Genomic DNA, 11765 nt, shown 5'->3' with positions numbered 1-11765 from the left:
GAGGGGAAGAGTGAGAGAAGGAGGGGAAGAGTGAGAGAAGGAGGGGAAGAGAGAGAGAAGGAGGGGAAGAGAGAGGAGGGGAAGAGTGAGAGAAGGAGGGGAAGAGTGAGAGAAGGAGGGGAAGAGAGAGAGAAGGAGGGGAAGAGAGAGGAGGGGAAGAGTGAGAGAAGGAGGGGAAGAGTGAGAGAAGGAGGGGATGGGAGGGGGGGTGATTAAGGAGGGGAGGAAGAATGAGAAAGAGAGAGAGAGAGAAAAGTCTCAGAGAGTGGGGGATTGAGAGAAAGAACTGGAAAGAAGGGAGGGAGCGTAAGGGGAGAGAGTGGTGGGGGGAGATATTCATTAGTTTGTATGTGCTTTCTGTTTCCTTCTGAGTTGTTACGTGAAAAAGTGAATTGTTGGCTGCTTGTCAGCCCTTCCTCGTCTGCTTACCTGCTGGTCTCTAGTTTTCTTTTATTCCAATAGAAAGTTTTAAAACAGTTCCTTTGTCTAGTTGTCTAACTGTCTGACCTTTTCCCTGCTCTAAATGAGCGTTGTTAGGTCAATTTGCTTCTTTTTTCTTTAAAAAAACCCCCTCAAATGCATTACTGGTAGGTCCTACTTTTTTTCTCCCAGCACTAAATGGCCGTTGTTTTGTGGATGTGTTTCTCTACTGGCCAACAAACAGAATGTGCGGGTGGTTAGCGGGTGCTCTGGTGTGGTCTGCTCCTTCTTTCCTATCAAACACCTATCATCCTTATCTACCCTCCTTTTTTTTATGTTTGTTACGGTACTGGCTTGTAACACCTCTAATCTTCTGGCGCTCATATGACCTTACACAGTTGTGAGCGCTGAAATACCTCCACTAAAAACAAACAAAATGTCTTGTGTTTCCTTTGTCCTACTTTGTCCTAGTCTGCTTTCCTTGTGAAGTCTGGCAGTTGTTCCGTCAGCTGAGTGGCCGTGTACTAGAAGTGGACAGTTTTGATTGTTTGAACCGGCTGTTGAGTGGAGATATGATCTACTTCATTTCTTTCCTTCTGTTGTTTCTGTCAGTCTGAATTTTTCGTAGCTCTAAATGACCATTGTAGGTGGCTGGCAGGTGCTCCTTCTTTCCTATCAAACAATTGTTCTTGTCTCTCCTTCTTTTTTGTGTTTGTTACTCTCTAGAAATACCTCTATTCTTTGGCACTTATATGACTTTATTGTGTTGCAAGTGCTGTAAACCATACGAAGTGGGTGGTTGGTGGGTGCTCTAGTGTGGTTTGCTCCTTCTTTCCTATCAAACATCTATCGTCCTTATCTCCCCCTCCTTTTTTATGTTTGTTACTCTCTTGTAACACCTCTAATCTTCTGGCGCTCATATGACTTTATGCAGTTGCGAGCGCCGTAAAATCTCTACTAAAACAAACCATAGGAAAAACTAAATGACCATTATCAAGTTGATGTGCTTCTCTTTACTGGAAAAATCAAAAACATCAACTGTCGGTCCTTCTTCTCCTCTTTCCTTCTCTTACTTTTGTTGATCTTTCTTGTTGTGAGCACAAAATGGCCGTTCTCTTATATTGATGTTTCTTCTTTCTCAAACTGACTTTTTTTGTTTGTTTCCTCAGCTTCATCATCTGGCAGCAAACAATATCAAGCTCAAGGGAGAACACTGGGTAAGGATTGTCATATTTTTGGAGTCATCGCAAAAATATATTTTAAAATAATATATCGTCAGTGTTCATTCAACAGGTGCCTAAGTATTTTTTGTTTTCTTCAGTTTTGAGAATTTTTTTTTCAAATGAGAATGACAAAGACAAAGATTGTCTCTCATTCTTTTTCAATGAAAGACTGGGAAGGAAGTCTTTATTGGAATAACGGCTCTGTCTGGAAACCCCCTGAAACTGATTTGAGCAACTGTGGAATGAAACTGACCGTATGAAATTCCACTTTCATTGATCCCCACAGCCCAGCATGGTCCCAACTGATCCAGGGAACCGACCCTCATGTTTGTCAGTTGTGGTCATCTCCATTGACCATGCTCAGCGAGCGGTCAACGTTTCAAGCTTATCTCTGAAATGTGTTGGGATAGTTGGGAGGGATGTGGAAAGATCAGACTAGAGGCAAATTGTCCTGTTGTGTGTTTACTCATGGGGAGTGCTTCTTGTAGATCCTACGTCTCTTCTCTCCGCCTGTTCTGTGTGTCTGTCGTCTGTTCTGTGTGTCTGTCGTCTGTTCTGTGTGTCTGTCGTCTGTTCTGTGTGTCTGTCGTCTGTTCTGTGTGTCTGTCGTATGCTTTCTTTGCCAAAGAACAGCTTTAGTGTGTGGTTGTACTTATCTTGACTTTCACTAAATGACAGTTCTGGAGTTGATTTCCTTCTTTGTCCCTGGGTGGTTTGTGGGTGCTCTGGTATGTTTTGCTGCTTCTTTCCTATCAAACATCTATCGTCCTTATCTCCCCATCTTCTTTTTTGTGTTTATTTCTTTGTTGTAACACCTCTAATCTTCGGCACTTATATAATAATGATAATAATCGATAGCATTTGTATAGCGCATATCCCCGCTCAACAGCAGGCTCTATGCGCTTTACACTCTATTATTACCCCAGCAGACCATAGAACACTCCGAAACATTCTCAGCTTCCCGTGAAGCATACAGTGCAGGCAGCTGATTAAGCGCTCAAACACTAACAAACTGACAAGATCTTTCGCTGTCTATAGCTTGGTACCCATTCCCACCTGGGTGAAGTGAGGAAAATTCGTGTAAAGTGCCTTTCCCAAGCACACAACGTCGGGCCCCTGACGGGATTCGAACCCACGACCTTACGGTTGCGAGTCCAAGAGCCTAACCACTAGGCCACCGACGCCACATATGACCTTATTGTGTTGCAAGTGCCGTAAACCTCCTACTAAAACTAAAACTTCTCTGTCCTCCCGCAGAACCCACAGGTGGACTTGGAGGCCATGAAGATCACAGTCAAGATGGCGGAGGTTCTCATCGGCGCGGGCTGCGACCCGAGGCTGCGCACCAACGACGGGAAGACTCCCATCATGCTGGCGATAGAGCAGGTACCCTATTGAAGGAGAGGCACACTTTGGAGTAATCTGATCAAATCAAAGCTGTCCGGTTTCTTTTGGCTTGTGGAAGTTCCCGGATCGAATTCGCAGAAAATCTGGTTTTTTTTCTCGAGTTCCGTTTCTCTCAGGTCATATTTGACTTGTAAATAACGGGAAAACTCACATTTTTATTTGCATGTTTTGTATGGTTTATCGTTTGTAATTGGAAAACACACATCTTTATTTGCAATTTTTGTATGGTTTATCGTTTGTAATTGGAAAATACACATTTTTATTTGCATGTTTTTACAAAATTTTATGTTAGCTGCTGTGGGATTGTTCCCTAATCTCTAACAATGTTCTGTCGTCTGCTTTCACCTCCTTTCCTAATCTCTAACAATGTTCTGTCGTCTGCTTTCACCTCCTTTCCTAATCTCTAACAATGTTCTGTCGTCTGCTTTCACCTCCTTTCCTGTTCTCTAACAATGTTCTGTCGTCTGCTTTCACCTCCTTTCCTGCTCTCTAGCAACGTTCTGTCGTCTGCTTTCACCTCCTTTCCTAATCTCTAACAATGTTCTGTCGTCTGCTTTCACCTCCTTTCCTGCTCTCTAACAACGTTCTGTCGTCTGCTTTCACCTCCTTTCCTGCTCTCTAGCAACGTTCTGTCGTCTGCTTTCACCTCCTTTCCTGCTCTCTAGCAACGTTCTGTTGTCTGCTTTCACCTCCTTTCCTGCTCTCTAACAATGTTCTGTCGTCTGCTTTCACCTCCTTTCCTGCTCTCTAACAATGTTCTGTCGTCTGCTTTCACCTCCTTTCCTGCTCTCTAACAATGTTCTGTCGTCTGCTTTCACCTCCTTTCCTGCTCTCTAACAATGTTCTGTCGTCTGCTTTCACCTCCTTTCCTGCTCTCTAACAATGTTCTGTTGTCTGCTTTCACCTCCTTTCCTGCTCTCTAACAATGTTCTGTTGTCTGCTTTCACCTCCTTTCCTGCTCTCTACCAATGTTCTGTTGTCTGCTTTCACCTCCTTTCCTGCTCTCTAACAATGTTCTGTTGTCTGCTTTCACCTCCTTTCCTGATCTCTAACAATGTTCTGTTGTCTGCTTTCATTTCCACTTTCTGCCCCACCCCCTCACCTCCTTTGCCCCCTCCTCTGGGCTCCTGACTCTTTCTGCAGCCTTTCTACTGCTACTCCTTGGCTCCTCCTTACTGCTGTCTTTCTGCCACACCCCTGATCTTCTGGTAAGAAGGATCTACACCTAGCCTTCTCGGACAAGGGCGAAAAATCTCGGAGGGCCTGTGTGCAAGTTGCGCACATTAAAGATCCCTTGGTGGTCTAAAATTGATAAGAGTAGGCTTCGGCCGCCACCCGGGCAAAATTCAAAATTTCCTACCAACTGAAAATATTAGGTGTGTCCCGCGCGCTCATATGACCTTATGCAGTTGCGAGCGCCGTAAAACACGTTAAAATTGTTACCTAATCACAATCCACTGGGATTTTGGAAACTGATTTTTTTTTTCATAACTTTTTTTATGGGGAGGATTTTGTTTTGGTCAAACTCTGGTTGTCGGAAAATGCTCCGTGTCTTCTCTCTGTCTTTGGTGTCGGCCACAGACGGGAGACAGGGCTGCCAACCATTACGATTTTTTCGTAATCATTACGATTTTTTCGCCTCACTACAAAGTTCCGATCGTAAGGCAATATATTGCAATTTTTACCGTCAGCAGATTTTTAGCTATAAAAAAATATTTTTAGCTCTTTTTTATTTTATTTTACAAGTCTTAGTGCAGACCTGTAAATCGTCCGCCAATAGTCGGAAAACCGCCAATCTCTAAATCAACCCCGCCCCCCCTTAAAAAAGGAACAGCTGGCCCACTTCGCGCGAGTTAACCTTGCCTACAATAATACCGTACACGAGTAGAAGCATCGCTGCCACACTGCTGAGACCCAAGCAGTCTAAAAATAGATTTTATCAATCGGCTGACACGCGGCGTGAGACGGTGTGCCTTCACCCCGCTCGCTATTTTTTCCGTAATTAAGACATATTTTTGTTCGTTGTAATACAGTAATTTGAAAATGAGAACACTATTAATAATTTTTATGGGAAATTACTAATTTCCTTCATGGTCATTACTAAAAACCATGGAGATGGGTTGGCAGCCCTGCGGGAAGACTTCAATGTTTTCTAAAAACCGAAACCAGGTTTTTAAAACTATGTTGTAAAGCAGGGCTAACGACATGATCATAATGTTTTATTTACTTTACTTTATGTTGTCTCTTGTTACCACACACACATGCACGCACACACACCCACACGCATGCACACACACACGCGTGCGCGCACACACCCACACGCACACACCAAAATGCGGATGGTTGGCAGGTGCTCTGATGTAGTTTGCTCCTTCTTTCTTATCATTCGGATATATCTGCTCTTTCTTTTTTGTTTGTTACTCTCTTGTAACACCTCGAATCTTTGGCACTAATTTGACCCTGTTGTGTACCAAGTGTCTTAAAACTCTCACTAAGAACAAAAAAAACCCCCCGACATCCCAAAATGACACACTTTCTCTCTCCCCCCCCCCCCCCCAGGTGAATGTGGAGCTGGTGGAGTACCTGGTACAGCAGGGTGGCACGGTGTCTTCGGACAAGAACACTGATGAGAAGACTGTTCTTCACCTGATGGCTGAGCAGTGTTGTGCCACCGACCTCACCCCCATGCTCAAGATCCTGGCTGAGCCGCCCGTGAGTGGACACAGTTTCCTCCTCAAATCAGAAGTTTATGTGTAGATGTTCTATAGACAAATGTTTTTGTCAGGGTCGTTCCACAAGCACCATATTGTTTGCCAGAGTTTTCCTTATAGAACTGTTATTTGATTAAAGACGACATCAAGGGGCGTCTTACGATATACTTTGCTTCGGTTTCGTCATTTCCTGAGTAGTTTTTGATTGAAAAGTGACCATTGCCTAAATCATGGTTTTGGGGTTTTCTTTTTCTTTAATATTCTTAAAAACTTCAAGAAATGACTTGGATGCTTGTGGAATGACTGTGAAGAAGTCGTGAATGTCTTTACCGACGAAGTGCACGATAGTCTCCGCCTAGGATCTCACCGCTCATGATCCTAGTACGCTTAAGATCTGGTTGTTTTAAGAAGACAGAATTTTTACTTTAAAAAAGTCGTCTGTAAGATCCTGCTTTGAGGTAAATAAAATTGGTTAAGATCCTGCGTTTCAGATCATAATTTACAGAACAAAAACTCAGACACGCCCCTGAAGGGCCTACTTTTTTTCAATTTTAAAACCAACAAGGGGTCTTTTACAAGTGAAACTTTGACATGGGATCCCTGAAATTTTTTCTATTTTTCGGAGAAGACTAAGTACTTGATTCTGCCTAAGTTAGAGTCAGGGGGGGAGAAAACTTGAGAAAAAAACGGGATTCTGCCAGGTATGGAACTCCGGACCTTTGGGTAGGCAGGTGAACATTATATGTGAGGTGTGCTGACAAAATGAGTTACATTTCGGATTTTAGCCCTATGGAAATTGATGCATCAACTTTAGGAGTTTGTTCAATTTGTAAGTATGGAAGAATAAAGACACAGTAGACATTTTAAAAATGGCATCAATTGAAAATCTGTAAATCTGACCCCAGTGCCGATTTACGGACAATATCTCCTTTCTTGGATTGTGAGAAGTAACTCATTTTGTTGGCACGCCTCACATGTTCTAGTGAGCCCCGTCATTTATCGTGTATCAATTCGATTGTATCAGTGGGACTAAAACGTTTAGGGACATTCACGATCATTTCCAATGGATTAATGTGTTTCAGAGGACCGTGGTCGCTGAACAGAGCAAGGTGGCAGCACCATCAGGGCCGAAGGAGAATGGCAAAGTCAACGCCCAGCCCCTGGAGCAGAAGGAGGCGGAGCCTATGGAGGTGGACACGCCCACTGGGACGGAGAAACCGGCACCAGGTAATAATGATAGATAACATTTGTGTAACGCAAATCCCTGCTCAACTGTAAGTTCTGTGTGCTTCACAATCTATACTGTTACCCCAGCAGATCTGAGAGCATTCAGAAACAACCTCAACTTCCCGTGAAGCATACAGTGCAAGGGGCCATTTTTAGGTGCTAAAACACTAACATACTGACAAGATCTTTGGCTGTCTATGGCTCGGTACCCATTCTCACCTGGGTGAAGTGAGGAAAGTTCGTTTAAAGGTCACAACGCCGGGCCCGCGGCTCAAACCCCCGAACTCCCAACCTCATAATGACGAGTGCGATAGCCTAACCACTAGGCCACCGACGACAGGTACTCCTGGCCCGGCTGTCTGTGTTGGTGGGCCCAGGGATAGAGTTTGTTTGACGAGCTCTCTGTGTTGTGAGGTTAGGAGGAGGGTTTAGGGTTAAGAGTTTATTTACAACACCTATAATCTTTGGCATCTATATTGTCTATTTGTGTTGCAAGTGCCATAAAACTCTTACTAGAATTAAATGAAACAAGAGGTGGTTGTAGGGTGCCATTGCTAGGTGTAATTGTCTTTCCTTTCTCTCTGTTCTTTCTGTGTGTATGTTTTAACTCTTCTTTCCCCTGCATTCAATGACCTTTGTTGTGTTGATGTCCCTGTTTTCTCCAACAAACTAATTTTGTTCTCCCCAGCCGCAGACGGAGAAGCTGAAGCAAAAGCTGTGGCTGCCAACAGCATTAACGGGGAGGGCAATGAGGCTGTGAAGGAGGACAAAGGAGAGAAGCAGCCGGACGCCTCCGGAGACGCCCCAGCTGCAGCAGGCACTGCCGGGACAGCTGAGAACAGCGGGGACAAGAAGCCAGCTGCTGAGACGCCCACATCAACAGCCGCACCCCCCGCTGCACCCACACCCACCACCGCTAGCGCCCCCTCACAGGAAGAGACACTGCGTAAAATGGCCAAGGACCGAGACTTCCTGGGCTTCACCCCGCTCCTGCGCGCATGTCAGGTGTACAGCACCTTCAATGTGAGTGCTGCACTCTCTACAGCTTTTGTTGTAGCCGTCCATTGGAAAAAATAAAGCCATATTTTGCCGATAGCTTCTGATGCGTTTCCTCGATATTTTCCAAATTTGGAAAATAAGCTTGTTTTCACTTCTCTTTATAGTACAGAAAAAATAATACACATCTGGCTGTTTAATCCTGTTGGCCAGGATGACACACTCCGTGTCGTCTCTGTATTCCCCCTGTGACTTGTCCAGCCTGGGATGACCCTGACAGGCTATGTGGAAACAGCTTGGCTACTAAATGATCCAAATTGTGTCCAAGGGGATGTAAAACACTTTGAACCACTGGGGTTTTACAATTCTAAATGAAGCAATCGGTGTGTGCTAGCTTTGTTTCTCAGCCCAGTCCATGCGGTGTAGTGGAAATGTCGAGCATTGACCGTCTGCTACTTTTATCTTCTCCCCCCAGTCATCCCAATCCATGCGGTGTAGTGGAAATGTCGAGCATTGACCCTCTGCTACTTTTATCTTCTCCCCCCAGTCATCCCAATTCATGCGGTGTTATGGAAATGTCGAGCATTGACCCTCTGCTACTTTTATCTTCTCCCCCCAGTCATCCCAATCCATGCGGTGTAGTGGAAATGTCGAGCATTGACCGTCTGCTACTTTTATCTTCTCCCCCCAGTCAGTGCATAGTAGTGACAAAAATAAGACAATCGCTGTGTTTTTTTAATATATAATCTGTGTGCCTGACCAGAGCGGTGTTAGGACAAAAGTCAGGTCGTGTTTACTGTGTGCTTGTTTTGTCAGTCAGTCGAACCAGCGCAGTGTAGTGAGGGACTTTTTAAGGACCCCCGGGCGAGTGTTGAGTTTCTGCGTGCTGTCGGCATGGCTGACCGTTTATGAAGCCACAGCGCCAGAAGAGAGAGAGAGAGAGAGAGTGTAGTGAGGGAAATGCGGGAGTTCATCGTGTGCTTTTTTAATCTGTCAGCCTAACCAGCGTGGAGCCAGGGACAGTTTCAAGGCCCAGAATGCCCTGAACTTCATCCAGGCCCTAGTGGAACTGACAGGATCCGACGTGAACGCAACAGTTGGACCCAAGAACATGCCGGAGGAACCCGAGCTGCACTACGCTCCCGAAGGTAACGTTGTCTTCTTGTTCTTTTTCCTTGTTCTTCTTGTACAATGTTCTTCTTGTTCTTTTTCCTTGTTCTTTTTCCTTGTTCTTCTTGTACAATGTTCTTCTTGTTCTTTTTCCTTGTTCTTCTTGTACAATGTTCTTCTTGTTCTTCTTGTTCTTTTTCCTTGTTCTTCTTGTACAATGTTCTTCTTTTTCTTCTTGTTCTTGTACTTCTTAATCTTCTTCATCGTCTCCTCATTTTCCTCCTGTGAGTGCCAGGTTTGAAACAGACATGGGCGATCATGAACAACTATTTTGTACTGGTCTTTTCCCCGTCACCTATATGTTTAAGTTCTTTAAGTACAAGTGGAACCTTAATTAACGGAAACCTGTGTAAGATGGAAACCTGTCTTAACGCAGTCTGCCTGCTCCACCCTTGTTAAATTCCTCTTTCACTCATTCAATGCTGAGCGCTTCAGCGTTGAAATCCCCTCATACACTGGGCAGTTTTGTTATGGCAACATGAAATTAGGTCTACCCAGGAAAATCAAAGAAAACTAGCGAGCTCAACGGCTGTTTGAGCAGACAAAAAGTCTCCTTGACCTTTCCCATAATGCATCACGATTAGTTGAAATAACTTGATATGGATCAGAGTAATTTTTTCTCGAAAGATAGCGAGGCAGAATGTGAGAATACTGGTTGCTAGTATGTGGGGGGGGGGGGCAGATTTTGCCAGTTTTCTCGTCCACAGCACTGAATGAGTTATTTATCAAGTGGAAACCTGTTTATTATTGTAGTAGAGGGTTTTACGGTGCTTGCAACTGCATAAGGTCATATGGACGACAAGAAACCTGTTTAACGCGGAAACTAAAAAAAAAATCCCTTCCTTTCCTAGGGTTTTTACCTGCCTAAGATGGGAAAATGCTTTGCTCACTCGGCCCTGATTGGAAACTCAACTGGCAAGTTTGGTTCCGCTGGCCCTTAACTCTTACGTCATGCTGGCAGGCGAGGAAGGGAAGTAGGGGGTGCAGTTTGGGGATTGATGTCACCCCATCCATGTGAGCCCTTACTGATTCAGATGGTCAGGGTGATGTGGGTGGGAAATCTCACGAGTGCCGGTGAAATTGCTTGCGTGGCACTCCAGCACAAAAACTTTCACGGGTAGCCAGAGGCCAGAGGTGTGAAATTAGTCTGACCAATGCCTGCCGCCCTGATCATATGGCCACTTGAGAAAAGAGTTCCCCCAATTGTTGTTACATGGCAGTAAGGGGTGGCATTGGTGGACTGTGGGCTAAGTTGGTTGACTGTGGGCTAAGTTGGTTGACTGTGGGCTAAGTTGGTTGACTGTGGGCTAAGTTGGTTGACTGGGCTAAGTTGGTTGACTGTGGGCTAAGTTGGTTGACTGTGGGCTAAGTTGGTTGACTGTGGGCTAAGTTGGTTGACTGTGGGCTAAGTTGGTTGACTGTGGGCTAAGGGAGGACACAAAGGAGATATTCAAACGTTTCTGTGTTTAATAGGTCAAACAGTGGTCCTATGAAATGCAAGCACTAGTGGTAATGGATAAGTCAAACTGAGGCATGCCATGATCAGAGAGGATAGAATTTGAAAGGTGGGAAGTTTTGAGAACAGCTTGCTGACCGGATGAGCGACCTTTGATCCTACGGGCTGGGTCTCTGGAACTCCCCTCCATCTCCCCCCAAATTTTCCTGTTGAAGATGGAATTTTTTTTATGGCTCCCTTGCGATTCCGCCGTACACAGGTTCGACTGTATATTATTCTTGGTTTAGCGCTACATCTTTTGCCTTCTTTTTTTCCAGCAAAAGTAAAATGTTCAAGGCAGTAATGTCTTTTCAAGTATCTGGCAGCTGTGCGAATTTTTAAGTGCGATAACTAATTTTATATTTGTTGATTACTGAACCATATAGTGGTTGGTGGGCAATCTTTAACATCATGACTAGTCCAGGTAACTATATGCTGGGAAATCTTCGTGTTTTGTTTGTCGGGGATTTTGTCAAAATGGGTGGTCTACAACATTCAAACTTCACCTTATTTCCTTTTAGTTTGCAAGCAGAATCTTTCGTCTTTACAGCTGTGAAAGATTTTGTTGCAGAACATGCTGTAATCAATGATTTTACAGGTTTCAGTTGAGTTCTATGTTCAGTATACAGACCATGAATCAGAAGTTTTGTTCTTTTATACATTTTTTCCTTTTTTGTACACCCCCTCCTCCCTCCCTCCCTCCCTCCCTCCCTGCTTTCTTTCCCACCTTCCCTCCCTACGCCCTCCCCTCCTCCCTCCCTCCACTCCATATGCCCACTTCACTCCCTCTGTTCGGCATGCCTTCCTCACTCCCTCCCTCCTTCCTTTGCCTCCCCTCCTTCTCTGCCCCCATCTTCCTCCCCACAGGGAAAAACTCGGCCCTCCACTTCATGATCAACCCAGCGTGTGAGACTGAGAAGGCCAGCATGGGTTCAGGTCTTCGTTTGCTGCTTCGCTTCAAGCCTGACACTAACCAGAGGGACCAAAAGGGGAAGACACCACTCATACTGGCTGTGGAGACAGAGAAAGAGTCTATTGTCAAGGCTCTGGTGAGTCGTGGGGTTGGGGTGGTCTGGAGAGACGGATTATTGTTAAGGAAAGCTTTGGTGGTTGGGG

At 44.9% G+C, this 11765-nt stretch overlaps 1 protein-coding gene across 1 annotated transcript in view; it reads left to right on the top strand.

The window, feature by feature from the left end:
* LOC101863474 (poly [ADP-ribose] polymerase tankyrase) overlaps positions 1–11765 on the top strand; it is a gene marked incomplete in the record, with an annotated part of 96184 nt that overhangs the window by 32476 nt on the left and 51943 nt on the right. Inside the window, 7 exon segments of the mRNA XM_013090014.2 lie at positions 1590–1637; positions 2901–3029; positions 5610–5762; positions 6844–6988; positions 7677–8011; positions 8982–9132; positions 11517–11698. Of these exon segments, the coding sequence (XP_012945468.1) occupies positions 1590–1637; positions 2901–3029; positions 5610–5762; positions 6844–6988; positions 7677–8011; positions 8982–9132; positions 11517–11698 (1143 nt within the window).

The sequence above is a fragment of the Aplysia californica genome, unplaced genomic scaffold (assembly GCF_000002075.1).
Source record: "Aplysia californica isolate F4 #8 unplaced genomic scaffold, AplCal3.0 scaffold01107, whole genome shotgun sequence".
In the NCBI taxonomy this organism is placed as follows: Eukaryota; Metazoa; Mollusca; class Gastropoda; order Aplysiida; family Aplysiidae; genus Aplysia; species Aplysia californica.
The sequence above is the reverse complement of the archived record's forward strand: the minus strand, read 5'-3'. Positions and strand labels throughout refer to the sequence as shown.